Source organism: Rattus norvegicus, chromosome 9 (genome assembly GCF_021556685.1).
Source record: "Rattus norvegicus strain SHRSP/BbbUtx chromosome 9, alternate assembly SHRSP_T2T, whole genome shotgun sequence".
Lineage (NCBI taxonomy): Eukaryota > Metazoa > Chordata > Mammalia > Rodentia > Muridae > Rattus > Rattus norvegicus.
In genome coordinates, this window is record NC_141542.1 from 78741227 (window position 1) to 78761632 (window position 20406).

Below are 20406 nucleotides of genomic sequence, written 5' to 3' on the forward strand. Positions count from 1 at the left end.
TTATTTGTGAATTTCAGAAACAAATAACATGTATCTTTCATTAGAATGTAGAAAATATTCTGAGAAGTTTTCTCCAATCAAAATTTTATTCACTTACAAAAATTGTATCCTGGGAATAAAACAAGTTGAGAAGAAGGCACAGAGTTTTATATACCTGTCCGTAACTGCATGACAAATAAGCCATATCTAAATGTATTATTATGTACCAGTGACCCAGCTATGTATGTGAGTGAAGTACTTGGACTATAGAGAGGTGAAGAAGGCACAGAATTGTGAGAAGGTGTCCTAAAGAAGAGAGCCCATCAACCGGGTACATCGCCTCTGCCTAAATGTAAAACTATAACAGACATTCCTTAGTAGATAAATGGTTGTAGGAAGGAAGAAAGAAAAAAATTACAGTTTTCTGTAGCTGAGGTTTTCAGCCAGGGCAATTTGCATTCAGGAAATGTCATTGGTTGAAATTAGAATTTTAAGTAGAGGAGGATATTTGATAATGGCAGGGTCTGGATTGAAGAAGAAACAGCAAAGTTTGAACTACTCAGGAAAGAAGGAGAGACAGAGGAGTGGAGATGTAAGAGGAAGAGGATAAATGAACCAAACAGATGCTAGCTCCATTCCAGAAGGAGATGATAATAACAGTGACGCACAGATCTGATTGAAGTAAGGATGACAAGAAGAGATTCTGGTCCAATACAGATCCCTGGGCATCAGGTGTGTTTATGTGTGGGGACAGTGGGTGAATTCTAGATTGACAGGTATGGTGTGATGAGGGAGATATGAAAAATAAAGATATTAAAAATGAAGGGAGAGTTAATTTCTGAAAATGATAATTAGAAAGTATTGACAAGAAATAAAGTCATCTATAGAAAGACTTACTGGTGATGGTCATAGGAAAGTAAGTCTATCAACTTCCTAAAGCTTTAACAAGGGATATGAAGAGGGAAAGGTTGGTTTGGGCTCAGGATTTTGGAAGGTTCAGTCCAAGGCTTGTTTGCAAATTGGTTTTGGACCTATGACAAAGCACAGGAACATGAGGAGAATGTATGAGAGAGCAGGCCTTCTGCAGCCCAGAAGCAAAGAAAGAGAAACACTAGGGTCAACAGGACCATGGCTCCTTCTTTAGAATGCCCTTAATTACCTAGCATCCAACTATTAAGCCCCATACTCTAAAGGTTCTACTACATCCCAGGGTGCTCCAGGCTGGAGAACATGGTCTTTGCAGTAATCTTATTTAAACAGCAGTACTTTATTTCATGACAGAAGCTTCAAAAGACACTAATAATAAAGTACAGATTATTTAGTGTCGAAATCTACATATATCTTTAGAAATTAGAAGGGAGAAGTTGGAGATTGAAGAAAACTGGAAGGGAACAGGAAGACTTTGGGGACAAAACAGTATCTACTGCAGTAAAGCCATCAGGACACATGCAGAGGTCTGAGCCACAAACTACTCAGTTGATGGAGAAACCCACAAAACCACAACAGGGTAGGGGAGGTTACCTGCTTGGGAGGGAAGATGAAGTCAGGTGGTAGACTACTGTGGAGTCAGTACTCTGGGCATATGGATGGCATGTGCTGTCTTCTAGAACCTGAGGAAACGAAAGTGTTACGTACATACAGTGGATCCTAACTTCACTCTGATGCTACCATTGCCTGCTGGAACGGTCATCTTTATTTAAAATGGAAAAACTGAAGCCTATGTAAAATTTACAGCACTGTAAATAATTCACTTTGTATATTTTTATGTAATCTAGGTAGAATTTACTAAAGGAGTGAGTGTAATGTTACCCATGCTTAAGGTGACAGTGCATTTTTCTGATCTTACCTGCCAGGCCCCGAAGGACTTGGTTTCACTGTGGTAACTAGAGATTCTTCTATACATGGTCCTGGTCCCATTTTTGTAAAAAATATCCTACCAAAGGGAGCAGCAGTAAAGGATGGCCGCCTACAATCAGGAGACAGAATTTTAGAGGTAAGAAGTGAAGTTCATTTCCATAGAAAAACATTTGTTTATAGTTAAGTAAATAAATAGATAGACATTTGTAGTAATCAGTTGCTGTCCCTTGCTAGTACCAGTATGGCCCAAAAATACTAAGAATTGCAGATGTCCAACGCCTGTATATTAACTGGCATTGTATTTCCAATAAATGATACCTTAAATTATCACTTAGTTTAGATTGAATAGGTTATAGTTAGGAATTTCATGCATAAATTAGATGTAGATAGATACAGAATAGACTATATAGATGGAGATGAAGAGATATAGATATAGATAGATATAGATATAGATAAAGATATAGATATAGATGATATAGATAGAGATATAAAGACAGATAAAGATATATAGATAGGATGATACGGATCCAATATGGATCCCTGGTTATAATGTGTGTTTATGTGGGAGGATAGTGGTATGAATTCTAGGTTGATAGACATGATAGAACGAGAAAGATATTAAAAATGAAGGGAGAGGAGGCTGGAGAGATGGCTCAGTGGTTTAGATCACTGACTGATCTTCCAGAGGTCCTGGCAACCACATGGTGGCTCACAACCATCTGTAATGGGATCTGATGCCTTCTTCTGGTGTGTCTGAAGAGAGCGACGGTGTACTCATACACATAAAATAAATAAATAAATTTTTTTTAAAATGAGGGAAGGGAGAGTTAATTTCTGAAAATAATAATTAGAAAGTATCAAGATTCAATGATTTACTGATGATGGTCATAGGAAAGTGTGTCTGTCAACTTCCTAAAGCCGTAACAATTATACATATGCCACAGAAACAGTTATCCTGCCTCATTTTAAAAAAGGATGAAAACAAACTTTGCTTATATTCAGTACAAATGTAGCTTTTTCAATATTTTTTTATCTGAGGTTGATTAAATTTCTATTATTAAATTCAAAGAGGTTGAGGCTGACTATATATTAATGTTTAATTTTTAATGTAACATATATTGGAAATTATTACTTGTAGACAAGATAACGACTTCAATTATAAAACTAGTTAATGACGAGCCTAAGTATGCATGTCCCAAGAAGGTCAGAAATGTGGCTTTCAGTAATACCTTCTTAAGCATATCCCTCTTCCTTTAACCATTGATGTATGAATTAGTCTAGGCGTCTGTTAAAACTGTGCTGGGGCTAACTTTCATAATCTTATACAAGTCTTCACAGTAGTTCCTCCAAAACTTTGAGAGGTGTCTTACTGATACTGCCAGACCCCAGTCAGCACTGCTTGTACTGAGCCAGGACTAGAGATGCTGAGCTGATCTGGCATGGAGAAGTATTTAGAATACCCCAAAATACGAGGCTTGTTCCTACCATATATTTCTGCCCAATACCATCATCCTCTCAATCAGGAGCTCTGGTCAGCTGGCCTGGAGAGAAATCTTGTTTGAGACTGGCTGGTTTTAAATCTCCTGTGGCATGAAACGTTGCTTTCAAAACTTCATGCCTGAGAGTATATGTTTGGGAACGTTTTATCATTCCGTATAGTTCTAGATCACAAAGGATGCTCAGATTGACAAACGAGGCTCTGGGGCTGATTTCCCATAACCTAGGGTAACATGCTGACAGCACTTTTCCAGACAAAGAGAACATTTAGGATTAAAGCAAACATGTACATTTCAGGGTAATTTTCCACACGATAAGTAATTCACTGCTGCCTGGTGCATCGCAATCCACTCCATATCTACTTGATGAATTCATTTGTGACACTTCTCAGTCTGATTTTTTCTTTTGTAAAAATGTGAGGACTTAGGGGAAAACGTGAATATAAAATAATTTACTGACTGAGTTTGTCTAGTATCAAAATGAGGATAGCCATTTCATTATTGAAAGAAAATGTGCATTTGCCTGTATGTTTAGTATCACTTTTCAGAGCTTCGTTGCATTTTTGAACACTTAATTCACAAAATAGGTAAAAGGAAGGGAGGGAGGAAGGAAGGAAGGAAGGAAGGAAGGAAGGAAGGAAGGAAGGAAGGAAACAAAAAGCCACTTAGGAGCTGAGCGGTAACGCATGTCTACAATACTAGCACTCAAGAGCTCTGGCAGAAATTTCTGAGTTCAAGGGCAGCCCTGGGCTACCTAGAAATCAATGCTTGTCTCAAATAAGGGGGGAAGGATGATAGGAAATGTTCTAACTGTTGTGAACGTGATTCTGCTCATTAGGTAAATGGCAGAGATGTCACAGGAAGAACCCAGGAAGAACTTGTGGCCATGCTGAGGAGCACTAAGCAGGGAGAGACGGTATCACTGGTCATTGCCCGCCAAGAAGGGAGCTTCCTGCCCCGAGAGCTGGTAACGTTCAAACCTCTGTCTCTCTGAGGGTTTAATGCTCTGTGATGTTTGTGAAGTGTCCACAGGGAACATTGAGAGCTAAAACTTAAAGCTAGCATCAACATGTGAGAGAAAACATGCGACATTTGTTTTTCTGGATTACCTCACTCAGGATGATACTGTGTGATGTTTTTATTTATCTATAAGTTCCATTCATTTACCTGCAAATTTCACAATTTTGTTTTTCTTCACAGATGAGTGATGTATGCATTGTACAAATATACTACGTGTTATTTTCCATCCAACAGTTGATGGACATCTAGACTGTGCACATCATGGACAGTGTGACTAGAGCAGTAGTTACCATAAATGGGCAGGGATCTCCGTAGTAGTGTATTGAGTCCTGTGGATAGATGCCCAGGAGTGATGTATCTGGGTCATACAGTAGATATTTTTCCTATCTTTTAAAGAAGCTCCACACCGATGTCAGTAGTGTTGGCAACAGTTTTCACTCCCAACAGTCATGAGTAAATACCCCTATTGTCCATATACATACTGTCATTTACTGTCAATTTTTTATCTTAGTCATTCTGACTATAGGAGTTGACTGTATATAGTTGGGGCTACATAGACCCACATACATGACAGAGAACTGCTATTACTCTTGGCTAACCTCCAGAACCTAAAGATAGCATATTCTTGAGTGACAGAACATGGGGAAATCAATTTGGTAGTAACCCAGCTTCTCGACTGGCTAGCTCCCACAGCTTTACTTCACCTTGTAGAATATTGCTAGAGGAGCACTGCCATCAGTCCTCCCTGACTGTGGTCCTGTGAGCTGTAGTAATGAATGACCTTGCAAATTATTCTCTATGGTGAATGGTTCAGGGATAACCAAAGACTTTCTGATTGGATTAAGATCTGATCCACAACAAGGAATACAGACCTGGTACAGTTAGAACCTGTATGTACATAGGGCATAGACCCTAGGGGAAAATTTACTCTGTTAGTCTACTAAATGGCATAGTATTAAATTAGCTCCTAAGAATTTATTGCATACCCACAGATCAGTACATCTCTCAACTCTCATTAGGAAGCTGCTTCTTATAGTAGATGATTAACTCAGAGCTACAACTGTTCACCATTCAGAGAATAAGAGACTCAAGAGTCCCTAGCTCCTAATGGAAGATCTGTGTCACACACCTTCCCACAACGCTTAGGGGACATTGCAGAAGAGATGGGCAGAAAGATTATATAAGTCAGAATCACTGGGTGATTAGAACGAAACAGTGTTTTCTGAACAAAACAGAGCATTTACACATAACTGCTCACAGCAGTTACAGCAGCATGCACAAGACCTGTACAAGTTAAAGCTAGACAAAATTCTCTAAGGAAACTGTGAGTGGGCAGGAAGTTTTGCCCATAGCTGAATAATTATTGCCAACTGATGGTTTCTAGGAGAAGGAGAATAAGTTTTATTTAAGGGTGTGATCATGGTAGGACAACCATGATCCAGGCCTTTGAGCCAAGAGCATTTGGAGCAACAGAAATTGGAGTTGTTGGGCCTTTAAAGAGGAAAAAGAGGACACAGAGGAAGGAAGGGGAGGAGGAGGAGGAGGAGGAGGAGAAGAGGAAAATCGAAGATGAATTTGGATAGTTAGGGAGGTAGGAGTAGATTTCTGAGGAATTCTAGGAAAGGGTGATCAAATATATAGAATTCTTTAGTCAGAGGGACATAGTTATGTAAAAGATAACAAACTGTTTTTTGCCTTTTTTAGTTTTCTGTCATGAATCTGTGTTTTGTTTTAGGAATGGATATATATATATATATATATATATATATATATACATATATATATACATACATATATATATCTATATCCATGGATATATATGGATATATATATGTATATCCATGGATATAGATATATATCCATGAATATATATATCCATGTATAATATATCCATATGTATATATATATATATATGGTACATTAGATTCTAAGAGTATAATATTTAATGAGAAGCAATACAATCATTCTGAATGCCTCTAACTGGATCAGTAATTATTAAGTTGCATAGACTTTGGGTCTAGCTAATTGTAGTGTATGATTTTTTTATTTATTTATGTTTTTATAATGAAGTATGTAAAAATAATTTTTAAGAATAAAATGCCACTTCAAAAAGAAAAAAATAAGCGGACAGAAATAAAAATACACGGAACTCTTCAGAGTGGACCCGAGGCTCATAAGGGAAGTGTAGAGAACTACAGCTGAGCCGAGCAGAACTGAGTCTCTTCTGAGTTCTGAGAAACGGTTATAGGAAGAGACTTTCATGTCACTAAATCTAATCTCCTCCGCCCAGAAACTACTTCTCTAGTAATTTTTTTCTAAATTGAAGATCAAAGATACATAAAAATTCATGTATGTTGACTTTTCCCCTCATATAGCATAGTAACATGTTTGATGCTATACAACTCGGAATTGTTGATTAGATAAATAACAAGATACTTCCCCCGAAGTATAATAATCTTAAGTAAAATATCACTTAAGGTGATATTATTGAAGAATTACTTGTAATTTGAGAAAATTTATAATATGAGGCTAATCAACATAGAGGGCATACAATTCTACATGGAACATTATCAGATTATTTTAAAGCCTTGAACAATAATTGTAAGGAAATACACCTAGAAGGTTGGGGTTTTACATGTTAACCATGAGTACATTTTTATTTACTGAAATACTTTGTTTTTAAGATGGTTATAGAAAATTTAAAAGAACTTTTATACACAACAACAACAAAGGAAACATGATAAAGGATACTGGGTATCTTTTGTTTTGAATCTTTATTTCCTCTGCATCTGTAATGAACTGATAAGGACGTATGTAGGTGACAGGAGGGTGCCACAGGGGTGTGAGCAATCACTGAGGTTGAGTTGGGAGACAGTGGCTATCTAGGGGGCAGTTTAGAGATAACTTATCAAATCTGTGAGGCGATATTTATGGATTGGGAAACAAACATACTGCCTGTCTTTAAACCATTAATCTATTAATCACCATAACCAACAGTTCAACACATCACCTGCTACCTTTTCAGGACAAAGTTGGAGATTCTAGGAGTGAAAAAATAATTAAACCTCATTTACTGTTCACATCGAGCTCTGCCCAAAGCAGATGGTTGCAAGAAGGTAATGTGGTAAGAACTTCTCAACTGTGCGATACACAAGGAGGAACTTGACTACTTAGAATATAAACCCAGCCCACTTCATCTCCTATCAAAAGTGTTGGACTCATGAATTGCATGGCTCAGTGGGTAAAGGCATTGTTGCCAAATCTGATGACCTGGCCCAGGATGCGCGCGCACACACACACACACACACACACACCCCACACACACACCACCTATTTCTCTGCACTCTGATTCAGCTATCATGTGTTGTGCACATATCTGAGTATATAGCCTTCCTGAATTACAGATCTTACCTAGAAATTCTCCTTAGATCATCCACAGGTCCCTCCTCCATTCAGAGTTTTGACATGGAATTTCCACTCTCTATACTGCTACTTAGTTCCTTTGCCTGCTTCACTTTGCAGGAAGATCTCTGCTATTGAAGAAAGATCTACTGTTATAAATAAATAAATAAATAAATAAATAAATAAATAAATAAATAAATAAGCAGAAGGAAACCATGAAAGCTAAGGACATGAGCCCTCTACTCTTCTCCAATTTCAAAGGCAGACTGGAAATGCTGCCTCATCTTCTCCCAGAAGATCCTACTCTCCCAAGAGAGATGAAGAAGGCCAAAGTCCAAATATTGTCCTCTGAAATGTAGAGGGATTTTCAATCTTTTGTTTATCCCTAAGATTCCTCTAGGAGGGTCAACATAGAGAAGAAACAATAAAAAGAGTTATTGTGTGTGTGAACACTAGAAGTCTGTTTCCTTATCATTCATCCCTCTGTAATGACAGAGATGAGAATTATCCTAAAGCCTCAGGGAGACTATGCTCATATTTCAGGAAAAAAAAGGGAAAACTTGTCCTTTCATTGAACTATGATTCTGGAAAGAACAAAATTCTATGTTAAATGGAAACATTCCAACCATCTTTTATTGTAAGAGAAACCAAGTGATAAAGCTCTCGCTGGTTGCTTAAACACCCAGAATCCTCCATTTCTATCTTACAACTCCTTCAGCTCCTCCCATATATCCTCTGGAATTCCTGACTGCAAGGTGAATCCCATGTTCTAGAAACTTTTCCTCTTTTTTTCCCCTAGACAAGAAGCAAAGAGGTATGAGAGATTTTTTTTTAGAAAAACTAAAAAAAACAATTGCACTTATAATTTTTACCAAGTTGAATAATGTAATTCTTAAAAATCGAAATAGTTTTGCCTCTGGATTTCTGAATTAAAAGCATAGTTACATAGTACATTCAAGTTCCCTCCAAAAATTCGGAGGAGGCAATGGAGGTTTCCTAACCTAGGCGGTCTCTGGAGCCCATAATGCCTCCTGTTCCATTTCTGTTTCACTACTTCTCTGTGTGATTGGGAGCTGCCCAGATCACTCTGAGGTTACTCTCCTAAATTAGATGACATGTTCTAGTGGGGATAAAAGGAGATAATACATACAAAGCTCTTGGAATCATCTCTGGCCATTTGTAAGTTTTCAGTATCAAAATCTCCAATTATTTCTTCTGGAGCATCCCTTCCTTGATAGGAGTGTGAATATTATATTCCACCATAGCTATAATTTCCAAGGGCTTGGCTAAGAACAACCACCCCTTTTGAATAGTGTAGCTTTTCTACTTACTATTCTGGGATCCAAAATAATATATACCAAACACAATTTTATAGCCCATCAGATCTATAAGTGAGACAGTCCCTGTGCATTATTTTGCTCTCATTTAATAAACTTTAGTAAAATTCGATTTCTGTTCCAGAATGATATCATAGACTGAGCCCACCAGGGAACATATTAAATTAATTGTATAACTATAAGATTATAAATGAAAATAAATTATTTTTTTCTCATTGTTTTTATCTTATTCAGAATATGGAGGACATATGGTTAGTATTAATTTTCTTAAAGCTATCTTAAAGCTAGAGTCTCAATTTTTGACAATAAAATACCCAAATATATGGACTTTAATAATCAGAGCAAAGAAAGGATTGGGTGTATGTTTGTGGGACTGGGGGTGGTGCTAGTAAGTATCTATTTCATAGAAACTCAGAATCTCTGTTTGGAAGAAACAAATAGATTTTATTTGTTGTTTGTTTTGTTTTGGTTTTGGTTTTTGTTTTTCCCCAGCACAATAGGCTGCCTTGAGCTCTAAGGAACAAGAAGCCTACAGGAAGTTTAAAAAGAGGTCATATTCATATGTGTAAGACTCTCAATAGGAATTACTGGATTGTATCCCCTGCACTGGACGTTTGAGAGACCAGAGTGAGGAGTGTGTTGTGTGACAGCTTCTTGTTTCCTTTCTACTATAGAAGACATTGTCACTTTACTCTCTCCTACCCCGAAGTGATTGATGCACACCCTTAACTCTCCACTGAGAGCCTGAGGAATGGAGGAAGGACAGCACTTCCTGCTTTTGTCCTTCCTAGCTCCTTTGAAGAAAACAAACTCTGTTTATTTTTTCCTGTTCTGGGGAAAGTCCTCTCTCCTTGACTAAGCCAGGCTTTTTCACAGAGCTCTGTCCCTTCTGCCTGGCCTGTCTTCTGGCAGCTAAATTATCCCTATTTCTTGTTATCTTTAGCTTCTTGGAGAGTCTTAATGCTTACAGCCAGAGGAGCATGTGGTCAGCAGGTCTACAGGAAGTGTCAATATAGGACTGTCTCTCAGATGTGACCCTCTGTCATTCTGAATGTTTGAGCATCCATTTCCAGATCATTTCTCCTAACGAGGCACCAGAGAGGATCCTGATGAACTTAGTATGTGTGCACCTTCCTGCCTTCCTCTTGAATGACTACGTAGTGTCACAGGTTTTGTGGCGTGAATAGCCAGCTTTTCTGTGTATTTCAGGCTGCACTGACAATCAAATAAAGGAATTTGTGTAGTGACATTACAAGGATTTAGCTTCTCAAAATGACTGCTTCAAAAAGTATCCTTCCAGAATCTAGAGTGAAACACACTTTGATGCCTTCACCTCTTGATGGGGTAAGTGTGTATTTAAGAGGTATCCACATAAAGAACATTTTTCCAGCAGATACTTTGGGATTGCTGTTAGGGATAGACTGGAAAGGGAACTGCTATGCCTGAATCTCAACTCAGAATGAGTACAGTGCAGCTTGATTGGCTGTAGGTCTGTCCTATTAAAGATGTGGCCACAAGTTCTTTTCTTACCCTTGGCCCTCAAAATTCTTTTAATTTATTTATTTTTTCTTATACAAAGAATAAGATAATGGAATCCTTCTATTGAGAAAAGATCTAAAGAGCCAAAGAGTTTCTCTTCATTGCTGATCTGTCCCTATGGCTATGATAAAACAATGACTAAAAGCAACATGGGGAAGAAAGGTTTTGTTCTAAAGTACAGGTTAGAGTCTAACACTGAGGGAGGCCAAGGCAAGAACTTGCAGTACAGACACTGACGATCGATGCTTACAAGCTTGGCCAGCTACCTTTTTATATAGCCCTGATCCTGGCACCACTCACAGTGGACTCAGCCTTTCTTCATCAAATAGCAGCCAATGTAATGGCTGCCAACAGGCTAATCTGATGGAGTCCAGTGCTCTCTATTCCAAGTAAGTCTAGGTTTGTGACAAAAACTAATCACCATAATTGAGGGGACAAGAGAGGGGTGAGAAGAGTGAGAAAGAGAGAGACAGAGATAGACAGAGAAACAGGGAGACACAGTGAGAGACTCTGAGTTATTTTCCTCATATGAATATGTAAATGTATTATTTGCATGTCCTCCTTCATTTATTAGTGAAGAAAGAACATTCTGCTCTTTCTTTGTTAATCTCCTTAACATTTCATTTTCTGACTTGCTGCCTTGTCTTTAAATTATCCTGAAAATCACAGCAACCCTGGTGGGTAAAAGGAGCTGAGAAATTTTCAAATGTGTTTATAATTTCTACCTGCCACATTTGGCTGCTATTAAATGCTGGCCTGTGCAAGTGGGATTAACTGAATTTCAAGCAAGTTTCTCCCACACTCATGATTGAGAACCAAAATGTAGTCGTGTTTGTCATGCTGGTTTGACCTTCACTTAGCAGTACTGCTTTTGTGAAGGACAAATGGTGTGCACATATGTGGGGTTCCCTCAGCTGCAGCTTGGCTTAGTGCTTCAGCTCTACCACAGCTACCTGTGCTATGACCTCATCTCAGCAAATGAGATGTGGCTCCAAGTCCTCTAGGCTTAGCTTGTTATTAGATGGGAAAAAAAATAACAGCACCTTCAAATGTCAAATTATTTAACATCATAAATCATGGAAGAATTTTGGTATGAAATCTTAGATGAACCTCATTTAACTGATATATTATTTTATTCCCCTTGGCTATTTGATTCAAATGATTCCATGCTTAATTAACCAAGGTACTTAGGAAGAAAGGATATTATAGAAGCTGTTTGTGAATAAGTAGCAGAAATTGAAGGATAATTTCAAAATAATTTTACAATAAATCAAAGTTTAAGAGTTTGAGTTTGCAATTAAAATTATCATGCAAAATCATATGTTGCTGCACTCTATAGATTCTCAGACTAAGTCTCTGAATGACTTAGGATGGGGTGCTGCATGGGAGTTTCTACTTGAGCTTTCTGCAAAATTTCCATTGGTTCTTACAACATTTCTGTTCAGATAATATGTGTCCATATTTTTAAAATGAGTTTTCTTTTATAATTTCATACATATATAATGATCCTTAATCAAAATCCCTCCATTGTCTTCTCTTTTCCTGTTCAAGCTCCCACCAAATCCCTTCTTCCTAGGTCTTCTTCCTTTCCTGTCTTTTTGTGTATGTGTGACTCACTGCATTGAACCATAGTTGTCTGTGTGAGAGTTTAGTATTTGGAAGTCCTTTGCTTGAGGAGCCTTCTACTGACTGTATCAGGGAAATCCTATCAAGCCTCTGAGATATGAACTCCAGAAGTGAGTCAAATGCACTCCTCTCATCAAGGACTTTAGTCCATAAAGAAGAGCTACCAGTGAAACAAATGATTCTTATCAAGTATCACAGGATTCCAGGAATGTTCTAGATCAAGAAGAACTTCATGAGCTTGATAGCATTTGAGATGGATCTTAATGAACATTAGGATTTCAAAATGCAGAGCAAGACAACAGCAGGGTATACTGTCCTCAGTCACTCAAAAATTAGGAAGTACCAAATCCATCAAGCAGCTTTTAGACACCCCAACAGAATAGTCTCTTGAGCATGGGGCTAAGTATGAGAAGTAGTGTCATTTGGGATAATTTTGAAAGGGAAAAGAGATGTTGGGTTACTTACTAAGAACCTCCAGTAAAAGTACATCCATCAGACTTTGAGAATTATAGAAAAATGGCCATTAAAATCCACTTTTAAGAGTCTTATGGTCTAAATGCAAAGTCCTGCTTTGTGTTCACACTCAACCTTTTGGTACCTGTGTTTCCACATCTGTCAAGTGAGGATCAAAGCACCATTTAGCTTGTAAGGTTGATGTAAGAACAACACAAGCACAGGAGCTAACATGCACTGAGTGCCAAATAAATTCAGTTGGTGTTTCCTTTGTCTACAGCACAATTCAGTGTGGTAGGCTGTGTGGATAAATATTACTAAATCTGTTCTTGTTTCCAATGTACAGATCACATTTTATCTGTGATGGACACTTTTAAAACAAGTCAAAACAGACACAGGGATCTCCTTGTGTTTTGAACCGAAAGACTCATGAACTACAGCAGCAACAGCATGGGACAGTGTGAATTGGGCAGCTGTTTTGAATGTAAATAACTTTCTCCATAGGTCATAAAGATACATGCACAATCTAGCTGTAAAATCATGAAGACATGTTAGAGATAGTGTGGAAGTGTTTGTAAATACCCCAACAATAGCTGCATCATGTTAGCACATCAATTCCTAAGCGTGGTCTCAGGGGCCTGGGGTAATCACTCAGGAACTTGACACACCTGCAGATGCTGGTTCTTCCAGACCTGCTGAGTCAGAGACTGCAGAGGTTGGACGGGGTTTTGTTCAACACACCCTTCTGATGATTTCAATAGTTACAACATGCAGAATGGTTGGAAAATAGCTTTGTGGTAAAGAACGAAGAGTGAAGAGTGGAAGTCGTTAGGAGAACCCAGTGGCTGGAGCTGGTAAGCTTCAACAACCAAATTCCATATCCTACTTCTGTATTCTGTGACCAATTTCAAATTCTCTAAAAAAAATATTCTGTGAAAATTCCAAGCCCAATTGAATTGTGCCTTTTTTGGCCAGGAGCCCCTCATTCTGGCAAAGGGCCAGTGGTTAGTGCAATCCAGTTACCCAACTCAATTACACCTGATCCATTTAGGCAAACTCAATTGTACTTGACTTCAAGCCCAACTCGATTGTGTGTTTAAATTTCCACACTCAATTGGATTGTGCTCAGCATCTGTTGCATGCCACCTTGTAACTTGTAGACTTAGGCGCAGCCTAAGGGAAATGTTTTGAAGACTATGGGGTTTTTGGCATCTGCTTGTTCTACTTCATTCTCCCTGTCTCTCTGTCTGCTTCACCAGATGCTGTAAAGTAATAAATTTCCCATTGCCTCTATGTAGCCACCACATTCCACTGCTATTCTGTTAACAATGGTCATAGTCAAATATTGCCAGGTTCTTGCTTTCCTATTTAAGAAATTGGAATAAAAGCCCACACAGGTTTGCAAACATAACAATGATTTAAAGCAAAGCAGTAGAAAAGATCAGATTGCATTCCAAGGGAGCAGGAACCACAGAAGTGAAAATACTAAAGAGTCCCAGAAAGTATAACACTTCCTCTTGTGGGATTCAAGAGAAAGAGGAGTTTTGATTCCTACAGGGTGTGGTGAAATGGTTCTCAGTTTTGACTGGTGGGTCCCTCCCTTCCTTAATGCATTTGATGTTAATCATATGGATGCCCAATTACAAATAGACATACGATGGCATCTTAGTAATGGTTTCATTGCTGTGAAGAGACATCATGACCAAGGCAACACTTATAAAATAAAACATTTAATTTGGGGATGGCTTACAGTTTCAGAAGTTCAGTCCATTGTCATTTTGGCAGGAAGCATGGCAGCATGCAGTCAGACATGGTGGGCAGGAAGCATGGCAGTGTGCAGTCAGACATGGTGCTGGATGAGCCAAGAGCTCTACATCTTGATCTGAAGACAACAGAAGACGATCACCAGGCATGGCTTGAGCATATATCCTACCCCAAAGCCTGCCTCCACAGTGACATACAGTGACATACTTTATCCAACAAGGCCATACCTCCTGCTAGTGCCACTCTCTATGGGCCAAACACTCAAACACATGTCTACGGGGCCATACCTATTCAAACCACCACAGATGATATATTGGAGATTTTCCCCAAAAGTTCACTTGAGGACACATTTTTTCTTACTGCACAAGAACCACAGCTACTTCAGGCTAGATCATAACCTACCCGCTGGCAAACACACACACCCTTTACCAAATCAGAACTATTTTAAAGTAAGATTTCCTTTTGCAGAGATAAACATTTCTATTTTGATTCAGCACTGGGGTTCATCTCTGCCAGCCTTTTGAATGGGCTCAACAACCATTAGGCTAAGGGATTAATAGTCATTTGCTACTCTCTGGGAAGCACTTACACCTGAAGGAATGTTTCTGAACCCTGTCAGCAAAGTCTAGGTTTGATAAAACTGATAATGATAAATGCTCTGGTTGAGCCTCATTGAAACCAAGGGAGGGAGTCCTGGTCATTGTACCTGAGCCTGTGGCTTCCAGGTGTCAGAATGTAAATGCTTAATGGATTTTATCACAAGGCTGCTTTTGTTGGAGATTGAAATCACTGGGAGCAGAAGTGCCTTGTGCTGTAAAGATCTCAAGACTCTTCAGCCTGCTGGGGCCTCTAATTACGTGTTCCTCTAAAGCTAACAAGGAAGATCTGTGAGTTTCAGACCTACTTTCATAGCACAGATGTTACGTCTTGTTAGTAGCTACTGCCACTGTGCTTAGACTTCATGAGTCTAGAAATGGAATAGATATTTCCTAAAGTACATATTTAAACACTCCCCCCCAAAAAAGGTAATGTAGTGACCAACAACCCCCTATGTCCCCTCCATCATCTAGTTAGTCAAACGTAACCAGTAATTTATACCGGCTGTTGCTAGAGAGCAGCTGCATGAGAAGTTGGACACAGAACTCTGGGAATGATCTTGATTTCCTTAATTGCCTCCATGTCTGTGATCAGTGTGCTCATAAAGGTAGATCTGGTGTAGATAAGGAAATGTGCTCATTGTATAAAGGATATTTGACAATTAGGGGAAGAAAGTGTGGTCTTAATTGATCATGGCTGACTTTTCCAGCTGTTGCTGAGTAAACAGCACATCTGTGAAGCTGCCACTGCAGTCCATTTCCTTCAGAAGGTGTACTTAGAGATTTCTCAACATGCTTCATCAGCTGCCTTTCCCAGGAGACTATGTCATCTTTATCAGTAGAGAATACCAACTTAAGATCACTGGCATTTTTTCCTAAGGTCTGATCAAACAAAGATAGACACTTAAATAACAATCTGTTGCCACTTACCTCTTCCATGCCTGGTCCCTGAAGATTGTCTGGGCAATGACTTTTAAATATGTTCTCATTATTTTTAATGAGTGTGCAGACACGGGACGCATAATGCAACAGTAGATAGGTGCCCTTTCTCTGAACTTGTCACATATAATAAAACATCGCAGAGGTTAAGATGCATTTTCCTTTAAGATATTATAATTATTTAAATCAAGACACCCATGTACAATTCATATACTATTCAGCTATTGTTGCTGCCTAAGTGAGGCTCTACTGAATTCCTAGTTCTTTTTGAAAAAGAGTGTTTCATTACAAATGTTAAAAAAAAAAAAAAGACAAAAGAACACTTAATACTGTTATGTCTCTTTAAGTTTACCCTTCTTTAAAATCTGCCCTGGATGGCAGGATATTCAATTATAAAGGAGTTCAATTATGTTTCCTGGCCACTTATTGAGTTATATGAAGGACTTTTATCACCTAGTCTTTCGGTAATTAATTCTTTACATTTCTTAGAGGCTTAGGGCCTGAGGAAGGGTTGCTTAAGAACTTGAGATGTTATTTCAATTTTCTGATAGTTTTTTTCTTTCTCTCCTTTGCCTTTCTCTCCTTTTCTTTCTTTTTTCTTTTGGATGCAAATACCACTCTGTAAGCTATCTCTCAGTTATTGAACATATTCATTTCCAGGATGGGAGATGTAGCTAAATCCATTGGTTGGACAAAACTCGCCCTGGATTAAACCCCGAGTGCCACAGAAGCACAAAAGTAGAGCATACTATGTTACAATCCAGGGGCTGACAATGGAAACAATGGTAGCAGAAGAGAAAAAACCCTCACCTCCCAGGACAGCCCCATTGCTGGGATTTATTCTCTGGCTGCGGGTTTGTCCTAGGTGGGGATTTGTTGAGTGTGTGCTAGATAGTTTTATGTCAACTTGACCCAAGCTAGAGTCATTGGAGAGAAGGAGGGGGATATTCAATTGAAAAAAATAATTCTGTAAGATCCAGTTATAAAGCATTTTCTTAATTAGTGGTTCGATGGGGCAGGGCCAGGCTCATTGTGAGTGGAGTCATCCCTGGCTGGAGGTCCTGGGTTCTGTAAGAAAGCAGGCTGGGCAAGTCATAGGGAGCAGGCTAATCATCAGCACCCCATGGCCTCTGCATCAGCTCCTGCCTGCAGGTCCTGCCCTGTTTGACTTCCTATCCTGACTTCCTACAGTGATGGTCCTTTTCTTCCTGTCTTGCTTTTGGTCATGATCTTTCATCACAGCAATAGAAACCCTAACCCAAAGAGTAACTATGGGAGCCAGTGGTTCTGGAACTTGGGATTGTCTGGCTTTTCATCCCTGGATGAGTTACTCACCTTCAACCTGACCTGCAAGGAACTCCCTTCTTTGTCTTCCTTTCCAATAGCTTTTTACCTTTAGACATTTGACTTCTCATAGAGAAAGAAAATAAATGCCCTCAATTTAACATGGAAACATGCCAAAATGACCAAACAGAAAAACACCCAATCAGAATATCTATTTCATAATCGTTTTCAATCCACACTTCCAAAAGGATGTTCCAAGAGAAGTTGATATTCATGAAGACTGTCTTCTTGAGCCTCCATTTTCTTCTAGAGGTAATGGGACTCTGCTTAGGCAATGGTATTGTCTGAACTCCCATGATAGAATGTTTACTGAACAGTTGTTTCTGCTACACACTGTGCCATGCACTGGCTATTCAAACACATGCTAAAACATGATACCCTGAACTCCATTAGCTGACACATGCTAAGTTCTGTTGGAGAAGGGATCCATACAGGCCTGTCATCTTGGGGAAAGTTTACATAAGGGAAATAGTTGCACCAATTCAGAGTATATTTGAGATATCAACAGCAAAAGAGAAGGTTCTAGAAAAAATGAGGCAAAGCCCTTTAAAAGTCAAATGATTGCCATAGTCAAAGAATTTTCCCATCATGAAAGAGTACATTTATGAGACAGGGTAGAGATGAAGAATAAGGAGAAAAAGAGACTTTGGGAAAGTGGAGGAGCACAAGGCGTGGACAGTGGAGGAAAAACTGAAATATGAAAAACTGAAATATGAAGCAGGGAGAGACAACTTCAGGAATAAGTTTTGTCATGAAGATACTTTTCCTGACACAACACAGAAGGCCAATGCAAAATGAATTTAAGGTCTAGATGCAGTTTTCTTGCATGTTTTGTGTACCATCCCAAACATAAAGTCTCAGTGTAATGATTGACTTCTTTTCGTGGCTCTGTGGGCCACACAGGTGGTACTTTGGTGGTGTTATGAAGACTTAGTCATGCAGCTGCATTCAGCTGTGGTATTTACCTAGCTGGAAAGGCCTTCCCGATAACCTCTCTTTCATGTCTATCCCTCCCTGCAAGCTCTTAGGTATTACTACTTTGTTTCTTCTTTCAAAGTGTTCTCATCTTCCAAAGACTAGGTAAAACTTTATGTAGTTTTCTCAGAACCCTGACCAGAAAAGATTTGTAAGAACTAGAGTGGTGAGAGAGTTCATATTGATTACAAACCTGAGAGGATCTAGAATCAGCAAAGAATCAAACCTCAGGACACTACTGGGGGTATGGTGACTATGTTAATTAAGGTCAGAAGGTTCATATTAAGTGTGAAAGCATTATTCCATGGCCTGCAGTCCTGTACTAAGTAAAAAGGAGAAATTGAGCTGATCACCAGAGCTCATCACTCTACAACCCTACCTGAGTGCAATGTGACCAGCCACACTAAGCTCTTACCACCACTAACTTCCAGACAAAATGAATTAGACTCTCACACTATGAGCCAAGATAAGCCCTTTCTCCAAAATGACTTTTTATTTTATCTGGGGTACAAGAAATGAAGTGAGAAGCTGCCCAGTGGGATGTCTGTCTTAGATAGAGCAAGTCTCAAGACCAGAAAAGAGGGCAGGCATAGAGAAACAGATTCTCAGTATGGATGGAAATGGCCCCAAAGTCATATTTCCAAGAGATATTTCACTGAGGGCTAATATGGTTATAGTCTACTGTCTAAGTCAGAGTTTCTATTCCTGCACAAACATCATGACCAAGAAGCAAGTTGGGGAGAAAAGGGTTTATTCAGCTTACACTGTTCATCACCAAAGGAAGTCAGGACTGGAACTCACACAGGTAAGGCAGCAGAAGCTGATGCAGAGGCCATGGAGGGATGTTACTTACTGCCTTGCTTCCCCTGGCTTGCTCAGCTTGCTCTCTTATAGAATTCAAGACTACCAGCCCAGGAACAGCACCACCCACAATGGGCTGGGCCTCCCCACTTGATCACTAGTTAAGTTGATCAGCTGGGTCTCATGGAGGCATTTCCTCAACTGAGGCTCCCTTCTCTGTGATAATTCCTGCTGTGTCAAGTTGACACACAAAACTAACAGTACAGTCTACTACATTGTGGCCCAGGAATGCCCCTAAATACTTGGGTTTGAATTGTTTATTTAGATTTATCACCTTAATTCCATTCAAAAATTATTTACACTACTAGGAAATACAAAGTTGATAAAATATGTCTCTTTCTCCTAAATTGTCCAACAACATCTTAACTATATGGATTCTTGACATAGACCAACACTCTCTCACAATGTCAATCACCATTGTCCCTAAGGAGATATATATATCCCGTTTCTCCAACCTTTAATATTTACTCTTTAAGACAATCGTACTCTGAACAATGATGAGGACATAAGAGTTCAACTGTGTCCATTAATAATAAGCTAATAATACTAACATCATTAAATTAAAGTAATTTGACAATAAGCAAAATGAACTTTCATATCTATATAAAGAGATTGAAGAAAATGGTGTCCTGAGATTCTTCCTCCTTCCAAACACTACTCTTCGAATTTCTGTGAATGAAATCATGGCCTACACTCAGTTCAGACAGGACCTGAATTATGAATGATCTATAGATATGAATGGGCAGCAGGAATCCTTCGCTGCCTATGTTTTTCTTCCACACTTCTGCCTGCCTGGGGAGCATTTGACCCACAGACTGCCATCTCCTAAGTAAGTGAAGAGCTAGCAAATTGCCAGCAGTTATCTTTCTCATGTCTATATCTTTGACCTTCTGCCATGACAGCACTAGTTGCCATAGTAATAGGTGCAGAGGGAACCCCTCCTTTGGTCCTCTCCCAACATCACTGCCTCCATGGCCACCAGGAAGAGCTTCACTCCCATAGGCAGCATGCAAGGACGACTGGTCCCTTTTTTTCCTTTCTTTTCCTTCTTTTCTTAGTTTCCCTAGACATTATTCAGTACAATTCCTTTATTAGAATGTAAATTATCTCATATTGGCTGGTATATTTAAAGTGCAGTAGAGTCCTGTAGTCCATATAAAATTTACTATTATTTATTTTGAAGAAAAAAATTCTTGGGGCTGGTGAGATGGCTCAGCA

At 39.0% G+C, this 20406-nt stretch overlaps 1 protein-coding gene across 1 annotated transcript in view; it reads left to right on the forward strand.

Moving 5' to 3' along the window:
• Positions 1-20406, forward strand: part of Pard3b (par-3 family cell polarity regulator beta) — a 1028371-nt gene that overhangs the window by 540126 nt on the left and 467839 nt on the right. The window contains 2 exon segments of the mRNA NM_001191808.3: positions 1833-1972; positions 4171-4299. Of these exon segments, the coding sequence (NP_001178737.1) occupies positions 1833-1972; positions 4171-4299 (269 nt within the window).